Source organism: Dermacentor andersoni, chromosome 1, assembly GCF_023375885.2.
Source record: "Dermacentor andersoni chromosome 1, qqDerAnde1_hic_scaffold, whole genome shotgun sequence".
Lineage (NCBI taxonomy): Eukaryota > Metazoa > Arthropoda > Arachnida > Ixodida > Ixodidae > Dermacentor > Dermacentor andersoni.
Window position 1 is genome coordinate 171,061,428 of NC_092814.1, and position 26,603 is coordinate 171,088,030.

The window sequence follows — 26,603 nt, forward strand, 5'->3', positions numbered from 1 at the left end:
TCAAGGTGTTCAAGGATCACATTTATTTACAAGTTGTAACGACCCTTCAATTTGTTTTCAAATTGAAGGGTTTCCAAGGATTTCAAGGAGGTGTACAAACACTACACTCCAATAAGTCTAGACAATGACTGAACATATTTTACCTTAAATGAAATTCTACTTTTATCAACTAAGATTTCACACAGGGCACACTGGTACAGTCAACCACAAAAGTTTACGGACCATGGAATCTCAGAAAATGTTCAATTTCCAAGCAGCCTGTAACAGTAGTCAGTAAAACCCAACATCGCAATGTTGTTCACATATACCAGTAGAGGCTGTGCACATATTCATCTTTTTCTCAGACCATGTGTTCTGTAAAATTTTGTGGTTGACTGTACAAACCCCCGGATGGAAGTGTGTGTGCAAGAATGTGTGTATCTCTGTGTCGTTTTGTTCTGAAGTTGTTTGCACTATGCTTAACTCTTTCCTTGCCGTGCACAGTAATATTGATCAATTTGATCGACAGCTTCTTAACGTGCTGAACAGTTGTGCATTGGTGTTGGGACGCTTCCATGAGGAATGCCATGCACTGTATGGCATTTAACTTTTGGTCACACTCAGCAATTTTCAGCACACCGGGGAGTCTTTAAAAATAAAACTTCAACAGCAATTATCGCTGAAACAGGCCTCCAGTACTCCTAGCATTTCCTCAATGAAATAATGTAAAATTTGCATATTTATCGACTTGGGTACAGAACTTTCAAATGACAGCAGCAGTGAAAACCAGGGAGCTTCTCTCGAGTTGTAAAATTTTTCGCTTCAACGTTTAGGCTGCTTAAAGATGCTGCAAATGCCAGCACATGCACAGGAGAGCGCATCGTTTTGAATATTGTGTTTGAATATTATTGAGTGCAACTTAATTTTTTTCTCATGATGGATGGCTTTTATTCATTTTTTCACTCACACAAAAGCGCGCAGTCCATTTTGGACCAACCTTTTGCAGTAGCTTGACTAGCAGTCTGAACACTTTCCTTTCGAATACCGGGTGTGCAAATGTGCTTATGCATCAATGTACAATATTGTGCAACACTGTAAATTACTGTACAACAAAGTACAAATAGTGTACAAAGACTGAGAAAGCTTCAGCGTCAGTTTAAAGAGCATGATAGCCAGCTTTTTCAAAGAGGAGCTAATCGAGTATAAGGAGGCCTGTCGATGTCTCCAACATGACAATCATTGATTAAGAACCTAAAGAATGCTAAAAATAAAAAAACCACAAGCTTACTGCACGGAGCCAACGCAAACATTTTCTGTACAGTAGGTGCACAGCCTTATTGAAATTTGCAAATCCACGGCTTTCCCCCATAGCATAGGCATCACTACGGCTAATATTTATATCTGCACAATATTTTGTTGTCTCATCCAACTCGTAGAAATTTACATAATAATTTTAATAATAATTTGTACATTTCAGATTTTCTTTACCCTTAGTACTTTTAGTGAAAATTCAAAATTATTGTTTTCATTCATGGTTTCTCACATAATTTTTTGGAATTTCACATAACAATTCTCAAAAAGCCCTCTCGGCAATTATTTCTGCTTTATTTTCATTCAAACCATCAAGGATTAGGCTATAATTTTATGCATCATGGTATATGTTGCAGCGAATACATCTTGAAATAAAACGTAACATTAAACCTCTATAATTAAGCCAATTTCACATAGTAAGCTGGGAGTTAAGCTCTGTAGACTACTCTTACAATTATTATAATCAAACCAAAAATGTAATATTTAAGAAACAACATTCTATCTGGCAGACAGTGCAAAGCAATACTTAACAATTTCAAAAGCATTGCACTGTACATAGTTCAAGCTACATGCAGAAGCAAATGGAGACCAGAGACGAAACAGCACACAGATCCGCACAATATATTGATTGACAAGTTAAATATTGGACCTAGCTGTCCTGTGCTTTGTAACTCTATTGCAACCTATAGTGAAATCTACGCTCTAATGGGGTGAACTCATAATAAAGCATATTTCAAGGTTAGCATTGCTCACAACTAAGCAGCCCTTGTACACCATGTGCCAATATGAGAGGGAACACTAAATTTGCATTCAAAGCCTGTAATATTCCTTGTGTATGTTTGCGATAAGAAAAAGTTGCGTGAGCAGAATTCTCCAACAGATAAAATATAATAAATAGCAGTAAGTGAGGTTTACACTAGCAAGGTTTCAAGAATCGCTGTTTCAAGACATATGAAGTGTTCCTTTTCATAATGGCAGAAAGTATACTATATGCTTTGTCGCAACTGCCGTGTCTATTAAAAATATTCAACACATAAAACATGTTTTCTGCTTACAATGCTGCTTCATTACAGTGTGCTTCAACTGCGCCAGGATTTATTGTAAGATAAACAAATTTAACCTGACCTGGCAGTGGCGATGCCTTCAGCAGTGCCACTGTTGCTCAAAAGGTAGAAGGCATCACAAATTTGCGCTAATAACCAGCCATTCATAATTTTCTTGCACTTCGCCAAAATCTATAGACATTTATACTCAACAGCCATACCTCTATAAAACAGCCTTATCAGCTAAAGAACTCATCTTGTGAGAGTTGTGAAAACCTTTAATAATGCTCATCATACTCCAAAAAGCTAACAGCTAAACTTCAATATAACAAACATTTACAGTGAAGCTGTAAAGGGCTACTTTTCCCAGGATCGTGTGTGTGTCAACACAAAACTATCATAATCAGAGACGCTATAACGTAAAACTATTCCACACTTTTTCTATTCCAATTCTGCCATCAGCCCTCTGCGATTGGTAAAAAACTTTTTTGGACCATCCCCATTTCACCTGCCTGTTACGCGACATCACAAAAACGTGCAAACTCACCATGTCAAAGTGATGTGTATGTGTTAAAGATGCATTAATATGCCGAACAAAATTGAATTTCCTTCTGAATAGCCACAGGCTGCCTCATTTTGAAATGAATAAAGGATGGCTGCCGCCGATCGCTCAGGCACTGGCTACTCGCACCTGCCGGAGAGCATGGGTTTATTTGCGTATAACAAAACTTTTTGCATGGCCATGTAATGCTTCTGCACTTTCTGCACGTTTACGACCTCGTTCTGCCAACTCTTCTTTGCTGAGGATCTGTTTTAACGTCATTCTTAAGCTTCTGTTGCATACTGCCTCGATTTTCAACCAGCCACCACAAGCTAAGTAAGGGAATGTGGACCAATCACAGATGCCGGCACCACCCTCTTCATCCGGTTATCGATTTTCAGTACAGTGGTTCGGCCCCATAGAATCCCTCTCCACTTGAGCGTGCTCCTCGCCTTTTGTCAGCCAATTAGATACGACAAGCCGCTCAGTGTAGGCAATGTTATTCATTTTTCAAGCAAACAAAAGTGACGTCCTATGAATGAGGAGAGTGTTTGAGTGGTCTGTACAGACAACCCTGTGGGTGATTGCCCAATGCTTGCATCAGCGGTTACGGAAATTTGCCTTCAGGAGGTTGGAATAAAAACATACTGGAATAGTTTTACGTTATAGGGCCCCAGGATTGGCTCCAGCATCGTCGTCATCTTCCAGAGATGGCTCGTTGGTGCCACTCGGCGCTACCATGCGAACGCTCTCGGGCTAGTACTCCCCCATTTGTCCTTGTCATTAATTAATTAATTAATTAAGAAACACAATGACGTAACCAATTTTACAGCAAAGCTGTCAAGGGCTAGTTCCCAGGATCGTGCCCATGTGTAGACACGAAACTCCCCATATGTGGGCCGATCCCGAAGATAGTGCAATGCTGGGCCAACCGGCGTTGGAGGTGAAGCAGGCGTTAGCACTCCCCATATGTGGACCGATCCTGAAGACAGTGCAATACCGGGCCAAACCGCAGCGGAGGTGAAGCAGGCGTGAAGCCCTCCCCATATGTGGGCCAATCCCGAAGATACTGCAATGCCAAGCCGACCCATGGCAGGGGTGAAGCAGGCGTTAAGCACTCCCCACATGTGGGCCGATCCCGAAGATAGTGCAATACCAGGCCGACCCGCGGCAGAGGTGCAATTTGTAATTAAGGGGCCCACATACACAGCTTCACTGGTCATCCTTCTTCATAGAGTGGAAGGGCACTGAGTTTTTATGATGGAATATGGCAGCGCACTTCGAAACAAGGACATAACAAAGAATGAACAACCACAGCACTCGTGATTGTTCATTCTGTGTTACATCAGTGTTTTGAAGTGTGCTGCCTCATACCATCATGACTAACTAACTAGCCCACGAGTACGTCTTGAACTTTTTTTTAACTTCTTGTCCACAGAACACCATGTATCTTGAACCTCAATGTAAGAAAGTCTGTTTACACGAAATTTCGCTGCTCCCGCAAATGTATACTGAGGCAATAAATGCAAAACTTCCATGGACACAGATGGTCAAATGGTTCAACTACAAGCGGCTGCTTGTGAACCTACTTCTCAAATGGCACACTACGGGACCAACAGCGACCGCTGGAGTGGAGCAGCGTCATGTTCGGCATCAAGTCCAAGTATGATAAGATCCTATCATGCCCCGTAGGCTTTATGCTTTGAGTGTGAGTGAAAGCGTGTGAGAGAGGGTGGCTTGATGAGCGCTGTCTCCTTGTGCAAGTAAGAGGGGGGCAGAGAGTGAGGGGCAGGTTGGTGTGCATCTCATTTTCAAGCACGGCCGTGGCTGTGCATGGCTGTCAGTGCGGCTAAGCACATAGGCAGCCCGTGCACCCGGTTTTAGAGGTTATTTAGCGCATGAGCAAAGAGTGGGCATGCTGAAATGGCATGGCATCATGTGCACTGTCTTCCCGCATGATTAGTACTTAAGGTTGCATAATCTTGAGTTTTGGAGATGCATTGAAGCAAGAGGCAGGCGAAGCATTCACTCCCCGCTGCCGGTGCTTTTCATTATAGTGTCGGCCCACTGCGGGCGACACTATCAGACATGGGAGGCGGAGTGGACGCTTGACTGGCTTCCTTTTGTATTGTCGACACGCCATGAAACCCTATCTTTGGTCGCCGACTCGCAAGTTGAACAAAATGAACTTTTTCTCATTCAACTGTGTTTTTTCCGACTGCCCGAAAATTCGGAAAATCTTGCAGCTTTTTCAATGTGAGAAAAATCCAGCAGCGACTGTACTTATTTACATAAAAGGTCAAATTTCAATTGAACAAAATTTTGATATCCCAACGCAAATTGCCAATTTTACCAACTTTGTTATATTGAATTTTAACTGTACAACAAACAACAGCATTGCTGAAAAATATAGTAAAGAACAGTTCACAATATGTTCCTACACAGGCAATTGTGACTTGGTGTCAGAAGCCACAAATGCCCAACTAATTATAGCGGTGATGTTATTATTTATTTACTTTTCAAATGCAGCCTGTGTCCTCACTCATAACCAGAGACAAAGCATGTACAAGTAAGTCAACATGCCTCTGTCAGGAGAATTCACACAATGCCTTGAATTCTTGGATACAGTGCACTAACAAGTTTCCTGCAACAATTATAGCGAGTGCTATTTAGCAATGCTTGTGAATGGGTTAGTTAGCATATAATATGCAGAAAGTAATGCTAACATGCCTTTGTCAAAAAGGCACCAGCATCCAGGTATATTCTTTCCTTGATCTTAATGAATACTAGCCTGAACTGAATATGAAGTGCTAGTTGCAATCTAAACCTTGGATTACATGGCCTCAAAGTTGCGATATCACAGGCAAATAATGGAGAAATGTAGGGAAAAACAAGCATTGGTTCTTGGCTGAGCATAAATGAATGGATATGGAGGGCTTATCCAGTACATAAATCAACACGCACAGACATGCATGCATGCACACACATACACATGCGATTAGTAGGGAAAGGCAAATACCATAAATTGCTTGTGGGTTAAATTACCACTGGTGGTGTATGATACCTACAATTAAAAAATTTCAAAAGCTTATTTCGCGTTGCAATTTCTTGGTGTTTCTTTTTCTCTCTCTGCCACTTTCAATGCCCATTCACCTCTTTGGCTATGGCATCCCCTATGCCACATCCTACTCAGAAAATGCAACCACTGTCGACAGATGTGTGCAGTCTATGACAGAAACGGGGGGATAAATTCACGAAGAGAATTGACTGACAGATGTTATTACCAAAGTAGTACACCCTTTTAGAGCTCTGCTTTCTAGCCAATAAAATTTCTATATGCACACAATGTATATAAAATGATAATAAAAGGCTCACTTCACCTCTCTGGGCCGATGCCTGAAACGAAATCCTTAACAGCATCGTACAGTTCACGCAGATGGTCTGCAACCTCCTTTCTCAGCGTCCGACCTGATCGGAATCAAAATACAGCTTTTATAGAACCAAACTCCTTGTTTTACAAGCAATTTTTCTAAGTGTCCACTAGTGTCCACTAAGTTTCCACTTCAGTAAGCATAGAAACCAAAATTCACTTTTAATACAATCATGTACCAATAAGGAGTATCAGTGTGCTTTAATGCAAAGGAAGTCATTTTTATCCCTGTACATTTTTACACACCCATAATGCACATTAAATGCAATCATTACAAAATGGCAGACATCAACCTCCCATATCAACTCTTCACAGCAGAGTATTTCAACAAAGGACAATCTGAAATTTACAAAGCCTTTCCTCAAACTGTAAGGAAAGAATTCAAGGACACCTAAGTGCTTATGAGTTGTGAATGCGAAAGCATTAATGTCCAATTGAATGCCGCTGAGCAGTCTGTCAAGTTATGAACTCCTCGCGGGCAAGCGAGGATGTTGAGATGGAGGTGTGTTCGTTTTGATTTGGCCTTACCGAGATGCAGTTACAACACAGGCGTGAGCTTGTGCAGACAAGGAACGTGCAGATAACACAGGATTCCATGAGCAAGTGCGAGGGAGATTTGGCGTAGCAGCGATGCCCTCTACCCTCCCGCAACATCTGGTGCGCTACTGAAGCAGCAGGTGTTCCCCTCGCCTGATCTGCTCCATAGAGGTGCGCTCGTGCCATGGCGTCGCAGCAAAGGGAACTCCGTCGAGGTGCAGTCATGACGTGGTGTGGCCTGACGTGGTGCGGCCTGACGTGGCGCCACCTACTCCCCATTGGCTGCGCTGTCACATGCCCAGTGACAGAAGCACAAGGCCACACATTTAGTCAGCCAGATTGCTGCAACGTGACATGTGCAGTGACGCACACACTAGGCACACCTTTCATCAGCAAGAACCGTGGAGCTGCAGTGGCATCGAGGAAGCGAGCTTGCCTCGCACCTCTGAGGCCCGGGTTTGATTCTCACCGAGACCGAAATACCAAATTTTCTTTTCAGACCATTAAAACTTACTCTGTTAACAGGAACCCCACTGAGAAATTTGACGTCAATCTGAGCATATTCTGACGTCATTTTACTCTTTGTGCTGTCAACCATTTTTGGTACTACCTTTCAGTCACGCCGACTGGATAGATTTTCACACAATTGGGCATATAATGCTTTCGCATTAAAATGGCTGTGCTACTTCATTATCTTTCAACATGAGTCAAAGAGTAATGGGTGGTAGACTAAAAACAAAAGCAGGCACTTAGCAGCAGCTAAAGTGAACGTATTTACTTAAGCCAACATGGCGTTAGCATCTATTTCATTACTATGTTCCATTGCAGTGTGTCTAATGCTACCTTGGCACAATGTTCTGTGCTAGCTTAATAATATGGTGAAGTTGGATGCTTTATGGCACCAGGGCAACATAGGCCAAATGGCACCAAAACAATGTTACTTTCCACACAAGAGGTGATTCTAAAGAAGTTTGAATGTGAATGGCTGTATAGACACATAAAAATTTACAAACCTTTTAATATATGTTGCAGAGAAAACTTGAAGGAGTACTGAGATAAATTTTTGCATTGTTTTTATTGTTTATTGTCTCGCAGTTGACCCAGTAATTAAGTTATGAAGCCTCAATTCCCTGAGAGCACAATTAAAAAAAATTAATTATTGAGTTTTACGTGTCAAAACCACGATCTGATTTTGAGACACTCTGTAGTGGGTGACTCCAGAAATTTGGACCACCTGGGGTTCTTTAATGTGAATCTAACTCTAAGTACACGGATTTTTTCACATTTCGCCCACATCGTGATTCGATCCCGCGACCTCGTGCTTAGCAGCCCAACACCATAGCCACTAAGCTTCTGCAGCGGATCCTGAGAGCACAATGAATAATTAATTATGTTACCTTTTAATGCGACCAGTTCAAAACACGCACCAGGCACAGCATGGCTTTAGACATGAAAAAAAGAGACTCATCACGTTGTCGAAAGCTATTCTGGCAGTCTTGCGGTACCAGATTCCACGGAAGTGTACACACAGGGCCATAACAAGGGGGAGAATTAGAGGTTTCTGAGACCCTCCCAAATTATAGCTGCTGTGATATATACTGTTTAGCACAACTTACTTATATATCATTATAGGTGCCAAAATATATTCATGTGTGTACTTGTTTATCAAATGACCGCGTTTCATCATCTATCAAATGTCGCTCAGTGCAGGACGCGCCTGCATGTATCGTAAGTTTCTGGAATGTTATCGATGGTTGTATCCGCTGTTTGTTGTCACCAAACTTGTGTATTCCGATTGCATGTATGCGCAATGAGAATGGTGTAGAAATTTCTGGAAGACACGCGGACACCAGCGATTACTCTGTAATGTTCGAAAGCTCATGTACAAAAGCCAAAGCGCTTGACCCGCTGATCAGATTTTCGCCGATCGCCGACTGTGTTCGCCGCTATCATTGTGCTTTGAGTGTAGCCTGTTTTTGAGGCACAGGTTCGCCCAATAAAACACTAGTTTCGCCATTTACAGTTTTGATGCTTTCATCACCGTCACTACCATGTGACATCTGGTGGAGGTGCTAGTTCATTCATGTACCGTCCGCCTCCGACAAGCTGTGATCCAAGCACGGACCACAAAGACAACACCGTCGTCCCGGATCATTGAGCAAGCCGCCGACCGCAATAGCTGCCCCCGGAGCATGGACCCTGAAAACATGGGACCTGTTCCGTAGCGGCTTCCTGTGGACCTTTACGAGAGTCATGTGTAAGGAAAGGGCTGAAGCTATGCTTGAAGCCTGAGTGCAACTATCCAACGAGAACAATGCGATCTTCACCGAGGAGATGACGCGCCTGTTCCGCCATGCTGACCTGGATGCGCCTGAGGAGAAGAAAATTCGGTTCCTCATGTGTGGGGCAAAGCAGGAGCTCTTCGCAGGATTGATACGCAACCTGCCAAGGAATATTGCTGAATTTGTTTCCGAAGCCACAACCATTGAGAAGACACTTGATATGCGGACAAGGCAATATAACCGCCGAAACTACAACGACGTTCAAGCACTCGTCAGTGCCGACGTGCGAGGGACCATCAGAACGGTCGTTTGCGAGGAACTGCAGAAGCTCTTCCCAAGGTCAAAGCCTCAAGTGACCTCAATCGCCGACATCGTCAAAGAAAAGGTTCAGCGATCCCTTGGGGTTACTGAACTGCAGCCGCCATCACCACAACCCCAGCCAGAAGTGATGACATACGCCGCCGCTGCCACCCTTCCCACCTGTCAGCCAGTGAAATGCCCCAAGGAAGACAGACATTTGGCGCGTCCCCGACCACCGCCTGCTCTGCTACGATTACGGAGAAGCTGACCATGTGTACCACCGATGCCCACACCGCAACTTGGGAATGCGAGGGTTCACCGTCAACGCAGTGCATCCACAGCTTGGGAAGCGCCCTCGTGACACCGCTGATTACCTCGCCGCCACTTGCTGGAGCTCTCAACGACCACCCTGTTCGCCTTCGCCAGGCCGCTACCTGTTGCCGCAACGATGACCATACACTAGCCCAGCCAGGGGCCGGTCTGCGAGTCCATATCCAGAAAACTAAAAGCAGCTACCAATGGAGGTGCAGTTGCTGTTTGTTGAACTGACGAAGATCTTCTGCCGCCGCCGAAGACACCGAAAAGACTATCTTGACAATAATAAACGAGGCGCCGCCATCCCGACGAAGCCTAGAAGCAAAGAATGCGCCGACAAAAAAGACCTGATGATGCGACATTTCAGCCACACGTCAACATGACGCAGCCATGATCTGACGCCAAGACCTAACTGCAATGCAAGACAAAGAACCACCGACCTCGATGCGCTTCTCGACAACCACGCAGTCACCGCCTTAGTGGACACAGAAGCTGGCTACTCCGTCATGAGTGGACCCATCGCCGCCAGTTGAAGAAAGTTAAAAACTGCATGAGATGGCCCTCAAATTCGGACTGCTGGAGGACACCTAATAACGTTAACTGGAATGTGCATGGAAAGAATTACGGTACCGTTCATGACCGGACCTGAAGTCAAAGTCAATAACGCTATCCGAAGATCAAGCAATACCGCCGGAGAGCGCTTGTAGTCACCATGCCTTGAGTGTACTTGAGGACCAAGTCAGCATCCCACCTCACTCCAGCATTGTCATCTTCGTCGGCAGAAAAACACCCGCAGATGTAGAAGGCGTCACCGAGGGCGACCAACGTCTACTGCTTGACCGTGAAATTTTCGCTGCAAGAAGGATCGCTCGACTGCACGGAGGGAAAGCGAAAGTGATGTTGACAAACTTCAGCCAGCAGTTCAAGCACATCAACAAGGGCATAACGATCGCATACATCCAGGAAATTGTGGAAGCAAGCAATGCGTTTGTCCTTTCTAATTCTGCCACATCTACCCCGACGACCATAGTTTCCGAACCAGACTTTCACATAAATCCAAGTCTCCCCCTCAGTAAGCAGTAACAGCTCACAAGTCTTCTCCGACAATACGACTGCTTTTCGACATCATTGAGGATTCGACAAACACCAATCGCTAAGCATCGCATAATAACCGAAGAGTTCGCTCGACCTCTCCACCAGAGCCCTTACAGAGTTTCAACACGAGAACGTGAAGCTATAAGGCAACAAGTCAACGAAATGATGCCCAACGACATCATCCAGCCATTGAAAAGCCCGAGGGCATGTCCTGTGGTCTTGGTGAAGAAAAAGGACAGAACCCTACGTTTCTGTGTTGATTATCGTCGACTGAACAAGATCGCAAAGAAGGTCATATACCCCCTCCCACGGATAGATGACACACTGGATCGGCTCTGCAACGCAAAATACCTCTCGTCGATGGATCTCAAGACTGGCTACTGGCAAATAGAAGTCGACAAGAGGGATCGGGAAAAAAATGCCTTCATCCCGCCAGACGGCCTCTACGAGTTCAAGGTCATGCCATTCGGTCTGTGCGCGGTGCCTGCAATGTTCCAGCGCGTGATGGACACTGTGTTAGCAGGGTTGAAGTGGCAGACCTGTCTTGTCTACTTGGATGATGTCGTCCTCTTCACAGGAAATTTCGACGATCACTTTAGGCAGCTTGTGACAGTACCAGAGGTCATCAAGTCATCAGGGCTCACTCTGAAGCCTGAACAGTGCCACTTCGCTTACAGTGAGCTTCTGTTCCTGGGCCACGTCATCAGCAAATCTGGCATGACCCACAGAAGATAGCTGCCATCGCAAACTTCCAGTCGCCCATCGACAAGAAGACAGTGCATAGATTCCTTGGCATGTGTGCCTACTACAGGCGCTTTGTCAAGGATTTTTCATGCATCGCTTAGCCGCCGACACATCTAATTAAATGTGATGTCGAGTTCAAGTGGCAAACGCCGCAGGCCGATGCATTTCAAGAACTCAAACGACGCGTGCAGTCGCCACCGGTGCTTGCGCACTTCAACAAGGATGCCAATAATGAAATCCACACTGACGCCGTCTTAGTCCAGAGGAAAGGCGGGCTTGAACGGGTGATAGCTTATGCTAGCCGTTCACTGTCAAGGGCAGAAGGCAATTATTCTACAATTGAAAAGGAACGCCTCACCATCATTTGGGTTACAGCAAAATTCTGCCCTTACCTATATGGCAGGCCATTCAAAGTCGTCAGCGATCATCACGCGTTGTGTTGGCTAGCAAATTTAAAGGACCCTTCAGGACGCCTGGCATGGTGGAGTTCCCACCTGTGGCAAGTTGTTCTTTCATCCGCTTTCATTGCCATTAATTTATCATTTCTTTAATTCAATTAGTCAGTACAAGTAATTTCCTCTATGTTTCCTTTGGTGTCTTTGTTGGCTTCTTATGATATTATTAAGGAAAATCGGGCCTCTCGGTTAACGCCCTTTCTTCTTGTTTATGTATATATTACTGGTTGCACTTGAAGAAACTTCGTGTGACCTTGAAGAATTGTTCGCTGATGTGACAGCCTTACATGAGTATTTACAAGACCTCATAGTAGGAGACAATTCAGTTTCACAGCCTGAGTCTTGTCGCACCACCAAGCATCTGGCGTCTCTCAGTGGTGTAATCTTCCTTCGTGAAATTGTCATATTTCGCTATCACTAATACTGCTTTCCCTTTCCGGAGAAATTGCAGTCTCTCTCTCTCTTTTCGTTTTAATGTGAGTCCAGGTATAAGCGCTGCAGCGCATGACTGCTGTTGATCCTGATTTCGAGTGAATCTGGCTTGGGCTCATTTCGGTTACTGATTGAATTCTACAGGGCGTCCCAACTGTCATGCACCATGTCTTTAACCATTTCGCTGTCACGGACGTACCGGTACGTCATCGCGCTTCCCCCCCACAGTGTCACTGACGTACCGGTACGTTCTCTATCGTGCGTTCAAAATTTCGCGCCTGAGCGCAAAGCTGGCGCTCCTAGACTGGCCGCACCATCTGTTGACTTTTTCTGCAAGTTCGTATTTTCGCCCCGACCTGTGTTAGTCCATGTATTGAAGAGTACGGTGCGACTGCCACTCCCCACTTTCTCTTTGCTGAGTGGCACGGTGGCTCCGCGTTCGCTGGATCATGCGTCGCGCACGTGTGGTTATGGGTTCAAGGGTTTGTTCTGCCATCTCCGCTGGTTTGAAGGTTCTTATTTTTCTTCTGTTGGTGTGTCTGCTATGGCGCGTCAAGTTCAGGCGCACGTGCCGTTGCCTCTCCGAAAAGAGTGACTCGATTGCTGCTTTCGCTCTCTCGTCACACCCTCGCTTCCGACTTGCAGCAGTAAACGTAAAGCCCTTCGAACTTTGTTTTAGCCTTTTTTCATCTCCCTCTTCTTGATCACACAACGTCCCATTTCTCTCCGTTGTGCGGGCGACTGAAAGCGCATCCTCCCTGTGTGCGGTTACTTTCGGATGGCTGAGCGCGCGGGACCTTCGTCTGCTCTTTGGAGCGGTGGCTCTTCCGATTCAGAATACGAGCCGAGCTCAGATTTGGACTCGGACAGTGTCTCATGCGAGGAAGAGATGAGTTCCGCATCGTCAGATGTGGATGTTTAACGGATGTTATAGTCAGGCTGATGATGATGATGTTTACTAACAACAGCTGCAGAACACTGAAATGTGCATGTTGCATTGACTATGTTATTTGTATACCAATCATGATCAAAAATAAATTGCTATGTTCATTCCCTGTTACGCTCGTTCCCTGAAACCAAGCCGACACTGGGGGTGCGTCACGGCCAGAAAGGTCCGACAGTGAAAGGGTTAATAAAGAGCAATTGCGTTACTCGAAAAAAACCTAGTGCATATGGTTTCCAGTACAGTGGAGTAGCCGCCAGTAATTTTTTCGTTATGGAGATTTAATTAGGTAATTGTAAATGATTATCTAACTTGAGAAGTACTGTCCTAATTATGAAAGTGTCAATGAGGCATTTGCAGGCAGCCAAGGGACACCTAACTGCGGTATTTTCAGAGATGTACTAATTGCGTACTAATTTTTCCGACTGGTAAGAAACCCCACGAAATATAAAAAATACCACGTGACTGCACTCCAACCTGCATCATAAAGCAGCGCCCTCAAATAAGCTGACTGAAAGCAACTGCTTTGCCTGTCTCAAACACAAACAAAGAGACAGCACATCGCCTTGATAACGATACGGAAGGTGCACCAACAGCAGGTTTTGTGGTTTCGCAGCTATTTCTTCCTCTCATTTCTACGTTGCACACATTATCCGTCTCTGAATGCCAACTGATCACATTAATAACAAGAGCCCCTTGATAACGCAGCCGAAGCACTGCTCTGACAACGCACCAAATGCGAAAAGCAATGTAATAGGCATAGAAACTTTCAAAATTCCGGCATTGCTCGCACCGCATCGAAAGAGTGCGCGCGCAGGTACATTTCGCGCCAGGAACTTGCTTCGGACCAAAGCCAGATTAAAGTGACCGTTTTATTTTTCATGAAAATTTATACATGCTGCAAAACAGGTTCGTGGCAAAATATAAAAGTGAAATAAACTCATCAGCAAGCGACTCATATGTACAGAAAAAGCAAGACCGATACATTCAAGAAAGTAGATATACCACTTCTAAATGAGCCGAAATAGAAACCTGGACGTCTGCACAAAAAAAAAAAAAAAACTTTATCAGATTTCAGAGGCCCTTATCAGTGAATTCCTAAACGCCCTTGAACAACAGCTGCTGCCTAGCTGCTGCCTAGAGGGCGTGTTTGAATAGACACCCTTCTGCAGCTACGCAGCACTAAGTCCACTTTATCACATCTTCAGTGGCTTTCATGATGACAGACGCTGGAATTCTACGGCAGACATCCATTATCTTTGCCTTGAGCTCATCTCGCATCGTCATCTCGATCATGTAAACATAATCTTTCCCATAAGCCCAAAGAAAGAAATTGAGTGAAAAAAGGTCAGGTGATCTAGCTGGCCAATTTACAGGCCCGTGCCTTCCAATCTATTGCGCATTGAAAGTCGCATCCAGCCAGTTTTGTGCTCGGCTGCTGCTGTGTCCTGGTGCTCCATCTTGCTGATACCACAGAAGTGGAAGACATGACAGCGGGCCTTTGCTGAAAAACTCGTCCACCACTCTTTCAAGGATTTCGTCCATGTAACGCTGTCCAGTCAGTGTGTGATCGAAGAAGATGGGACTGATTATAGCACCAACGCTAATTCCGCACCCCACATTGAACGACCACTGCCACTGGTGCAGATTGCGCTTTAGCCAGTGTGCATAAATGTCACTCTAATAGTGTGCATTATGCAAATTTACCTTGGCGTTTCTGTGAAAATTGGCTTCATCCATGAATATCATGTTGTTCAAAAAGTCCGGTGACTCATCGGCTTTTGTGTGGACCCAATTCGAGAAATCTAGATGATTCTGCAGGTTCCTATCTTCCAAGCATTGATGCTGGTTCAGGTGGTACGAGTGAAAGACGAAGTGATTTAGAATCACCCAAAGTGATGACTTGGAAATTGATACCTGAGCAGCCACATCCCGCAGGCTAGTATGAGGGTTTGAGGCCATAAATGCTAGAACATCCGTGCGTCGGCTAGGACTCAAAGATAGGGTCCTCCGCCGCTGTCTCTGAAAGGTGCCGGTTTGTCTCAGGTTTTCATAATTTCTGACGACAGTCGATGCGTTTGGTATACATGTACCGCCACACTTCCATGACTGATATATATTTGTGGCCTTCCTCTTGTTGCCATGTACAGCTCCCAAGGCAAGGATCGTGTTTTCCTTCTGCTCATTAAAGACATAGCGACTAGGACGAAACAAAACGCACCTATAAATATTTGCACCCACGTTATGAATTCGCTATTGTGGCAATAATTTTCGTGGCAAAAAAAAGAAGAAAGAACCACTCGTGCACTTCATCTATGCTAAGACAACAGTTATCACAGCTTGTTTCCAGCTAACACCAAACACAACGTGTTACTTAGGCTGGGACGTGGCAGATAAGGCACTAGCTCGATCACGATGTTTTTCTACATTTTCTTTATTTCGTTCTGGCTAACTCAGAAGGAGCCTGTTCAAGGGCGCTCCTTTATGATGCAAGTGGGAGCGCTGTCACGTGGTATTTTTTATATTTCACTAGGTTTATTCATCAGTCGAAAAAAATTAGTACGCAATTAATACGTCGCTGAAAATACCAGCAGTTAGATGTCCCTTGGCTGTGCCTACAAATGCCTCATTGACACTTTTATAATTAGGATAGTACTTCTCGTGTTAGATAATTATTTACAATTACATAAATAAATTTCAGTAACGAAAAAATTACTGGCGGCTACTACACTGTACTGGAAACAATATGCACTAGGTTTTCTTCAAGTAATTCAATTGCACTTCTTTTTCTGGTGCATCATAGTTAATTGGGACGCTATGTATATATTTATGACCTCTGCATGCAAATGACGATGTTTCCATTCCTAATAAATGTTGTAAATTATTAGAAGAGGTTTTTTTTTCATGAGTAATTATTATCGCTTACTCGAAAGAAAAGCAATACTGAGACACATATCATTCACATGCATTTCACATGCCATTGATTAAGGACTCTGCCAAAGGGGTTACTGAAGTCTATAAGTTTTTTTCAGGGTCAAAAAAGCAAGCAAAGCAATTTGAAGCGAGGTGAATATACAGCAATATATTTATTCTCTAGAAATAGGCTATCCATTCCTTTAGGAATAATTGTTCATTGTAGGGTGTATACCACATTGACATTTTCAAATTCCATGAGTTTTCCAGGTTTTCCCTGAGCGACACAGCACTTTATTTTATGTCAAGAGAGGCTAACACCACGTTGCCCAATGCTGTCACTCTCAAGTAAGCATACAAAAGAAAAAAAAACTTAATCCAGTTTGAATAGTAAGGAGTCGTGTTCATTTTATTCAAAATAGAGAACTGAAGGTAGGGGATAGTAAAATGCCCAGCAAATAATATATATTTGAAAAACAAAAATGATAAAGCCCATCGTAAATCGAGTCGAACATTTTCAAATACGAATAAAAAGAGATGCATACAGAAGCAAATATTTTCGAAAATGAGCTATTTCTATCAAGTGATAGCAAGATCATTGGTATTAGGCCCGAACTTTGTCCCAAGTGAGATTTTCTCAGCAGTTGGAAAGTCAACCTCAACTGTCCTCACGTGCTGCCCAAGCACAATGCTACCGTTTTGTGTTTCACTGCTTTCAATAGTTTATTTTGGTTTGGATGAGGGTCACCTGCATCTTTGCATCAGCAAACACTTTGCTTCTTGAGCTCAAGCTCCTTCAAAGAAGAGGCGGCACAGTTCCTTTCGCGATCATTCCTCAATGCGGCGGTCATTTCTGTTCTTGTCCTCGTTCCGCCGAGCGATCACCCCACGGACCATCTGAAGCATCCTCTTGGTCAGTTGTACAGTCAACGTCCGATTTTTTGTACTCCCTAGGGGCCACGAATACGTCCGAAAAAATGAATGCATGTCTTTTACTGTCCTTAAGGGCTCAAATCCTCACACGCACGCCTGAAGAAGCTCTGAAGGCCTGCCAGTACACTTATTAGGCATATCGGTGCTCGTACTGTGACATGAGACGGCAGGTGCACACGTGTATAGTTGTGGAATACGTACTTTGTCCCATGACGATTGCCCCTTCCCATGCTTAACCCTTTAAGGGTCGAATTATTTTGAAAAAAACTTTCCCAGGTGGTCAAATTACTTTATTGCGGATCTTGAATGTACAAAATGTATAAAGTCAGGAATAAATACTAAAAAATAATTAGGAACAGTATTTTGGTGTCGGCATCACTCAGAACTGCAAAATGTTCAATAGTATTTCTGAGCGTGGTACTCCTTGAAACACGGGTCTATGCACAGCGCCTTATCGCAGTCTGCACATCTAAAATGCATGTCTGTTCTCTTGGAGCGAGGAGTTGTATTGGCGCACACATGACATCTCTGCGTGCGGCTGCCAGGACCCTCTCGCGTAAGCGCGTTGCCACAGAGAGTGAGAATACCTCGTGAGCGGTGGTGATAAACAAGCTAAGACGTTGGTGATAAACAAGCTAAGAGCAGTGCCAATCAAGATAGAAATCAACTTCCGCCGCCCCTGCGAGAGCGTGCCGACAAAGAGAAAAACCACGTTTCACGCGCCTCCGTTGCGATCACGCCGCAGAACCGAAACTGCGAAAGCGCGTTGCCACTGAGAGCGAGAATACTTCGCGAACGGCGCTGATAAACAAGCCAAGAGCAGCGCCAATCAAGATAGAAATCAACTTCCACCGCCCTGCAAGCGAGTGCCGACAAAGAAAATGACGTTTCGCGCGCCTCCGTAGCGATCACGCGGCGAAACCGAAACCGCCAAAGGGGCGTTGCCACAGTCTGGGCGATGCGCTGAAGCTAGCAATCAGTTCTGTTTATCTCCACAAGAAGGTAGCACAAATTTCAAACGCTTCTTGTAAGTGCTTAGAGGTGGCAGCACCTCTCGGTGAGCACGCATCGTCATTATGGCGCGAAATTTCAAACGGAGGGTCGGAACCGTACCTGTATGGCAAAGACCTTGCGGGACAGAAAACCGCCGCCGTACATGTACGGCGAAAACCTTCAAAGGGTTAAGCTTCCCCGTGTAACAATGCTGCGCTGAGGCGAAGCTGCCTTTCGGAAACCGGCATTATGCAACGCGCCATGCTTTCTAAGCTTCAAAGCCAATCGCGAGGATTACAGAGGCGGAGTCCGTGCCATTACAGACAGCGGCGAATTCTTTCAATGAAAAACACAGCACAAAACGGCAAGAACCTTAATAGCGAACGTCGAAGCAGCTAAGCCTAGCATTGTCGCGGTTGTGGCTACGTATGCCAGCGGACCTGCGTGCGAGAGCACTCGTTCCAGTCGGCGAGATAATCAAAATGGCGGTGTTGGCTTTCATTAATGCCGTTTCAGACCTGCGGTCGCGGCAAAAAGTCCGGAAAATCGGACAGCAAAGTTTTCTTGCGTCTGAAATTACAGACGTTCTTATACATTGGCTCTATGGGGTACGTGGTGGTGCCGCGAAATCGTCCGCATTATCGGGCATTTCAAAAAAATCGGGCGCCCGGAAAATCGGTCGTTGACTGTACACTGGCAACTCCCCCAGCCGACGATATGGTCTCAGAGACAATTCGTTACGATTCCTCTCTTCTACTCGAGCCAGCAGCACGGCAAATTTCGTTTCCTTTCAATAAAATGACAGCTAATTTTCCCTGACTCAAACACAAATTCCCAGAGGTTTCCCTGAGTTTTTCCAGACTATTCAATATCCCTGAGAATTCCCGGTCTTCCAGTGGATAGACACCCTGTAATTGGCTACCTCCTCCTGTTTTAAAATATAATAAAATTGGTCCTGTGTACATAATTAAATAAATTGGGTATGTGCACGGTATTTACAGTGGAAATTTAAAACAATGTTGAAGTGAGAAAATACGGATGATGCAGCCTTCGCTAGTGCTTTTAATGGGCTTGTCCTGCTATTGTCAGGATTTGCAAAAATAAAGCGAAACTGTGTGTGTGTGTGTGTGTGTGTGTATCACTTAAAAGCCGTGCACGTCTGCGCCAACAGTGATGCAGTAAGCTATTAGCCACAATAAAATTTTAAGTGAGAAGGTAGAGGCAACTTAAGTCAAAAGAAAGTCAAATAATGTGGGTGACAAAAATCTGGTAATGATACTTTAGGTGTTTGTTTGGGGGTAGGCTTCGGCATCGCCAGGGGTCTCGCCCCCTCCTGGAAAACTCCGGAAGGGGCTCGGGCCCCTGAGCCCCCTGTAGTCGGCACCTATGGGCTCATTTCTAAAAGCCGACACGCTTCATCCGCCAATCAGATTTTCGCCGATCGCCGACTGTGTTCGTGCCGCTATCGCTGTGCTTTGAGTGTAGCCCGTTTTTGAGGGCCACAGATTCACCCAATAAAACACTAGTGTCGCCATTTACAGTTTTGCTGCTGTCTTCACTATCACTACCACGCAACAATACAATACGTTTACACTATTATATGTGAGCAGTGTGCTTGATTCACACATAAAAAAAATTCGGCAGACACACTTAAAACTCCTAACGTGTGGGAATGCGTAAGCATTATAGTCGCTTTCGTGAAATGTTTTTTTTTTTCTGCGCGTTTCTTGTCTGCGCAAGCTCTCACTTGCGTTTTACTTGCACCTTGGTAAGGCCAAATGAAAACCCGCGAAGCATCTCAACACAATCGCTTGTCCATGAGGAATTCATAAGTTGAAGGAGCGCTCAGCGGCGTTCAATTGGACATTAATACTTTCTATTTTATACACTCGTGACATGGTGCTACCTCCTACCCATTGGCTGCGCCGTCACATGCCCAACAACGTATGCACTAGGCCACACGTTTATTCAGCCAGATGGCCGCGACGTGATGTGCCCAATGACGCACGCACTAGGCACACATTCAACGGGAACCGTGGAGCCTCCGTGGCGTTGGCGAAGCATGCTCGTCACGCATCCCGGATGCTAGGGTTCAATTCCCACCCAGACTGAAACTTCCCTAATATTCATTTCAAAGGCATTAATATACTTTGTTTAAAGAAACCTCCCTAAGAAATTTGACATCAATTCGAGTATTTTTTGATGTGGTTTTACTCTTTGCCGTAGGCCATTTTTAGTACCCTCATTCAGTCACGCCGCCGACTACAGTGCAGCCCACTTACAACAAAATCGAGAAATACGAAAAAATATGATCGTTATAACCGATGATCGCTATATCTGGACAGCCGAAAAAAAAAGAAAAAGCCACCACATGTACCTTTGTAGCTCTGAAGCCGAATTTGACACTTGCACTAAAGAATAGATGTTGTAGAAAGTAGGCTGTGAAACACAAAACTTTATTTCTAGCACCAAAGATCCTGTCAAGCTTTGGGCATGCTGAAATACCTAATCTTAAATCTGCACTTGCTTTCGCGGCAGTTTCAGCTTCACAACTGCGGTATACATAGCTTCCATCTGCTGCGGGAACATTGGCGGCAATCCTTTAGTATGCATAAAATCAATTAAGGAGTCAATCGACGACAAGGCACTTTTCGTGGACACCGAAGTCAGGGTCAAGCAGCCACTGTCAATCTCATCACTGTCGCTGCTGCCGTCGCCACCGTGCTACAATCGGCCTGTGGGAGTGGCGTCCTTCGGAGAAGCAACCTTCAAACACTTCCCGGCCCGCTGCGACAAGTCGCTTCGGAGAACTGGAGATGCCAGCAAAGTTAATCAACCATGCGCCTCCTTCGGCGAGTCGGCGACGCCAGCAAGGCTAGCCACGTTCGGCGGACCAAGTATTGTTACTTGATTCGCTGTCGACTTCATGGTCTACTTGCAGCAAGAGATCTGCTGGAAAAGGGTGTTTTGTGGTGCATTTTCACGGGCCCCAGAATTCGTCACAGTCTGCTGACAAGTCGTGGCGGCTACCTGAGAAGTCAGCTCTGGAATCAAGAGGCGCCCACTGGGGTCAAGCGTGACAACCTGTCTACGAGGACCCGCTCCACTCGGAGGGTTCTGGGAATCCAAAGTGCGTATGTGAGCCCTCCCCCTCAAAGGCGGGTCGACTACGCCTCCAACAACTGTGGACGGTCCGATTGGACGAAGGTTGGACAGCAGTTTTCCCTCACCTAGGGATCTGGGAGGACAGAGGGTTTTTAAGCTGCAGTTTGTCGGCTGCTAAGAGTGTGCTCGTGAGCTGCGTACTTCGTCTTTCGGGCTCCGTTTGCGAGTCATGCTAGACAGTTGAAATGTGCCTTCTGTCCTATTGTAAATACTGTAAATAAATCCCGTACTCCTAATTCTCGATGAGAGCAAGTTCCTCCCTACAACCACTTCCCAAGCGTGGGTGAGTTGGACGACGACATGGGCCAGCTACCACGTGTTTCATGCCTGACCCCAACTCGTACAACTGGCTGCCAGCGATGAGAAGTTCCTCCCTTCAACAGCATCTAAACCCTAAAACTGGTCGCCAGCGGTGGGATTGTCCTCCAACTCTTACAACTGGATGGCAGCGATGAGATTGGCCTACAACTCGTAGTCAGCAATGAGATCTCACGGACTTTGGGACATGGTGACCGACCAGTATCCTCATCAAGTTGGAGGCGATATGGGATTGACCACCTCTTACAACTGACTGGATACAGCGGAGAAAGACTGGTGATATGGTGCTGCTTCAGTGGGTAAGCGTTTGGCTTTGGTAGTAAAATTTACCAGGCTTCAATTTCTCTGAGTTTGCAGATTTGAATTGCTGGGGATCTTTTACTTGTATTCTGATTTGCGTGGGTATCGCAGCAAGTATTGTGTGACAGCAGAGCCAAAGCTTAAAGTAGCGACCATGGTCCTATTGTGTTTGACAAGAGCTGACCTGTTGTGGTTGTGTGAAGAGGTCGCGGTAGACGTAGAGGTCGACTTAGGGGATTCAGAAATTCGTAAAACCATTTTCCACAGTGACAATGATTTGAAATTCATTGAACAACTAGGTAAACGAATTCTAAGCAAAAGACGGGAACAGGAAGCAATTAGGCAAGAACAGGAAGAAGCTAGGCAGAAACTGAAAAGAATTTCGCAGGAAGAAGGCCTAAGAGAATTAACGAGGCAGTACGCTGCTGCATTGAACAATGAGATTCAAGGTTTGGAGCAGTTAATCGAACGAAGTCAACAGCGGCTTGAGAAATCTGTAGGCTGGACACAGCGAAAGTGGGAAGAAGTCCATAGCAGATTTTGGCTGAAAGCTGAGAGAAGTAGTAGTACCTGCGAGACTGACTGCACGTTCATAGGTGAACTCAAAGTGTTAGCAGCTAATGATCCCTTAGCAGCAACAGAGGCCGTTAAAGGCCGTAGTGAGAGCGACGAGGTGCTGTGCCAACAGAGCACTGTAGAGACAGCTAGGCCAGCTGTGAATGAATTGGCACAGTCACCGCATGTGTGCGTCGCTTGTAATGTTAACGAGGTTGTTAACGAAGTACAGAGTACTGCTGACCCAACAGACACGAGCACCCATGTCGAGTCAGATCTGCATGCCGAAGTGAAGTGCCAGCTGGACGGTGCAGTTGAGGGCAGTTCGCAGGATTGCGAGCTGCGTTGCTCAAGGGAAGACAACTGCACTGTTCAGGGATCGGTGCAACTGTCCGCAGTCTAGGTAGCCAAGAGAGGGATGAGTTAGTTAAGAATCATTCCGACCGTGCGGGTGAGACAGCGATCGAGCCTGACGAGCTGTGTGCCAATGCACAGCGTGAGCTGGGCAATGCAGTAGAGGGCAGTTCGCAGGAGTGCGAGTTGCATAGCTCGAGTAAAGACTGCTGCATTGTTCTAGAGTTGGTTGAGCTGTCCGCCAGTCGAGGCAAAGAGAGAGCTGATTTAACCCTTTCGCTGTCGGGCGTTTCTGGCCGTGACACACCCCCAGTGTCGGCTTGGTTTCAGGGAACGAGCATAACAGGGAATGAACATAGCAATTTATTTTTGATTATGATTGGTATACAAATAACATAGTAAACGCAATATGCACATTTCAGTGTTCTGCAGCTGTTGTTAGTAAACATCATCATCATCATCAGCCTGACTATAAAATCCGTTCAACATCCGAATCTGACGATGCGGAACCCTCTTCCTCTCATGCGACTTTGTCCGAGTCCGAATCCGAGCTCGGCTCGTATTCTGAATCGGAATTCAGCCACCGCTCCCATGAGCAGACGAAGGTCCCGCGCGCCGAGCCATCCGAAAGTAACCGCGTGCAGGGAGGATGTGCTTTCAGTCGCCCGCACAACGGAGAGAAATGGGACGTTGCGTGATCAATAAGACAGAGGGAGATGGAAAAAGGCTAAACAAAGTTCGAAGGGCTTTACGTTTACTGCTGCAAGTCGGAAGCGAGGGTGCGGCGAGAGAGCGAAAGCAGCAATCGAGTCACCCTTTTTGGGGAGGCAACGGCACGTGCGCCTGAACTTGACGCGCCGTAGCAGGCACACCAACAGAAGAAAAATAAAAACCTTCAAACCAGCGGAGATTACAGAACAACCCTTGAACCCATAACCACACACGCGCGACGCATGATCCAGCGAACGCGGAGCCACCGCGCCACTCAGCAAAGAGAAAGTGGGGAGTGGCAGTCGCACCGTACTCTTCAATACATGGACTAACACAGGTCGGGGCGAATATACGAACTTGTAGAAAGAGTCAACAGATGGCGTGGCCAATCCAGGAGCGCCTGCTTTGCGCTCAGGCGCGAAATTTTGAACGCACGATAGAGAACGTACCGGTACGTCAGTGACACCGTGGGGGGGAAGCGCGATGACGTACCGGTACGTCGGTGACAGCGAAAGGGTTAAATGAAAATCAGTCAGACTGTGCGGGTAGGAGAGCGATCCGGGCCAACAAGATGTGTACCGGCCAGCTTGAGGCGTGAGAAGGTGGCATGAAAGGGAGTTCAAGGAAAAAGCGCCGTAGAAAGAAGCGTGGCAAAGATCGGAATGCGGTGAATAATGTAGCGCAGCCAAAGACGGCGACAGACGCAAAAAGCCAGTGCACGAGGAAAAGAAGGGTGCGGTCATCGTTGACGACGTTGGCACATCAAGCATGTTCGAGCCACCAGTCAAAAAGTGACCGAGAAGCATGTTCTACGCAGACAAAGGACACGGGGCAGTTATGTTCCTCGTCATTCCGTAGATCTTTTCAGGGCGCAGCATGCAGTGGGAAAGAACGCAATTATAAGGTGGCAAGACGAGACGAGGTGGTAAGGAATCGTAACGTGACCAGTCAAGTTGATGATGAAAGCCTGGCGCCAGGACGCAAATTGGCAAGACACTGCAACGTCTTCAAGGAGCTGATAGAGTGTCGTTCCTTTTGTTGTTCCTGGGCAGCCAGGATAGCTTTAGAACCGCGCCCACCTCGAGTACGGCTCAAAAGTACGAGTCCGTCGTAAACGTTTGGAAACGGGAGACCCAAATAGCTTCCGTGGAAATGAAACGTGTTGTTTTATTTTATTTTTGGAGAATTTGAAAATTTTTGCGATTTGAGACTGAGTTTCTTTCAATATGTAAGGTACGAGCTTTGTTTATGTTTTCATTTGAGAAGCTCCGAGATTTGAAAGATGCGTTTTATGAAAACCTTTAGTTTCTTGAGGTGTTAATTAAAGAGTAGATTGGCTTTTTTGTGTGTGTGAGTAACCTGAATCATCAAGGTTATCAGTGAGAGGCCTGTGGTAATGCTATGGTATTAGTTAACCTTCTTTATTTTTAGAAGTGTTCTCGAAGTTTCTAAGGTGAAGCGTGTAGGTTTTCAGTAAGTGCATGATTTTCACCGAGGAGCGTTGTTAGTTCCATTAGCGCGTGTCTTGTGTGGACGGGAGGAAGCAGAATGTTTGTGACTGGGTCGCTCGTGTGTTGAGGGCGGCCGCGTTCTGACTTCTCTAGTAAGCGTGCATGGAACTAGTTATTGGAAGACGCAATTTTTTTAAGGGTTCTGCGGAGTGCGTAAGTTACGCAAGTTTAGTTGTTCGTTTAAGGTAAGTGTCCTGTATGGAGTAGAGGAAGAAACGTGAGTAAGCGTGATGAAACGTTTGCGTATGACGCAAGTACGCGTTCTGAATAGGGACCACAAAGATAGCGCGATTGTGATTACGTACCTGTGGAGTTGACCAGACTGTTCAGTGGCACCAGTATGTCCAATAAGTACGCCACTGTGATAGAGTAAGAACAGGCTGTTCGTTAAGTTAGGCTGCTTAAGTTAAGTTCGGGTATTGGTGCTTGAGAGCTTTCGGTTTAGTTCTGCGTAAACCTCAACTCTTGTGCAGCACGACGGTCAGGTTTGGTTAAACTCAGGGGGAACGTGAACGCTCGCTTTGGCGGCGTTAACGTTTGGGGTCAATTTTGGGGTCCCAATTTTGGAGACAAACTTTGGGGTTCTCAGTTGAGCGGCTTACATTGAAATTTTGATGGGAAGCCTGGTGGGTTAACAGCTGATTCTGGGCATTCGCACGCTGAGTGGTATTGTGTTGCCGGGATCGACTCTTCTGTGCCGGTTGTTGTGAGATGGTTTAGGGCATTCCAAGGGCGCAGTCATTGCAGAGAGCAAAGCCTTATTTTTGCTCGCCAGCCATTCTCTTCCTGCCCAGCGGTTATCAGCACTGGCCAGTTGAGATTTTCCGGGCCATGGAGGAGCTGTTACGATAGGCCTGCGGGGTGGCTTCCTTCGGAGAAGCAACCTTCGAACCCTTCCCGGCCCGCTGCGATAAGTCGCTTCGAAGAACTGGTAACACCAGCAAAGTTAACCGACCATCCAACTCCTTTGGAGAACTGGAGACTACAGCAAAGTTAATCAACCATGTGCCTCCTTCGGAGAGTCAGCGACGCCAGCAAGGCTAGCCACGTTCGGCGGACTGAGTATTGTTACTTGATTCGCTGTCGACTTCATGGTCTACTTGCAGCAAGAGAGCTGCTGGAACAGGGTGTTTTGCGGTGCATTTTCACGGGCCCCAGAATTCGTCACAGTCTGCTGACAAGTCGTGGCGGCTACCTGAGAAGTCAGCTCTGGAATCAAGAGGCGCCCGCTGGGGTCAAGCGTGACAACCTGTGTATGAGGACCCGCTCCACTCGGTGGGTTCTGGGAATCCAAAGTGCATATGTGAGTTTGTGAGCCCTCCCCCTCAAAGGCGGGTCGACTACGCCTCCACCGACTGTGGACGGTCCGATTGGACAAAGGTTGGAAAGCAGTTTTCCCTCAATAGGGATATAGGGAGGACAGAGTGTTTTTAAGCTGCAGTT

At 45.9% G+C, this 26,603-nt stretch overlaps 1 protein-coding gene across 2 annotated transcripts in view; it reads right to left on the bottom strand.

Annotated features, from left to right (window-relative positions):
• The window catches only part of LOC126546984 (cyclin-D1-binding protein 1 homolog), an 84,159-nt gene that overhangs the window by 40,828 nt on the left and 16,728 nt on the right, over positions 1–26,603 (bottom strand). For both annotated transcript variants that reach the window (XM_050194753.3, XM_050194751.3), the window contains exon 4: positions 6,255–6,342. In XM_050194753.3, the coding sequence (XP_050050710.2) occupies positions 6,255–6,342 (88 nt within the window). The remainder of the gene's footprint in view (positions 1–6,254; positions 6,343–26,603) is intronic.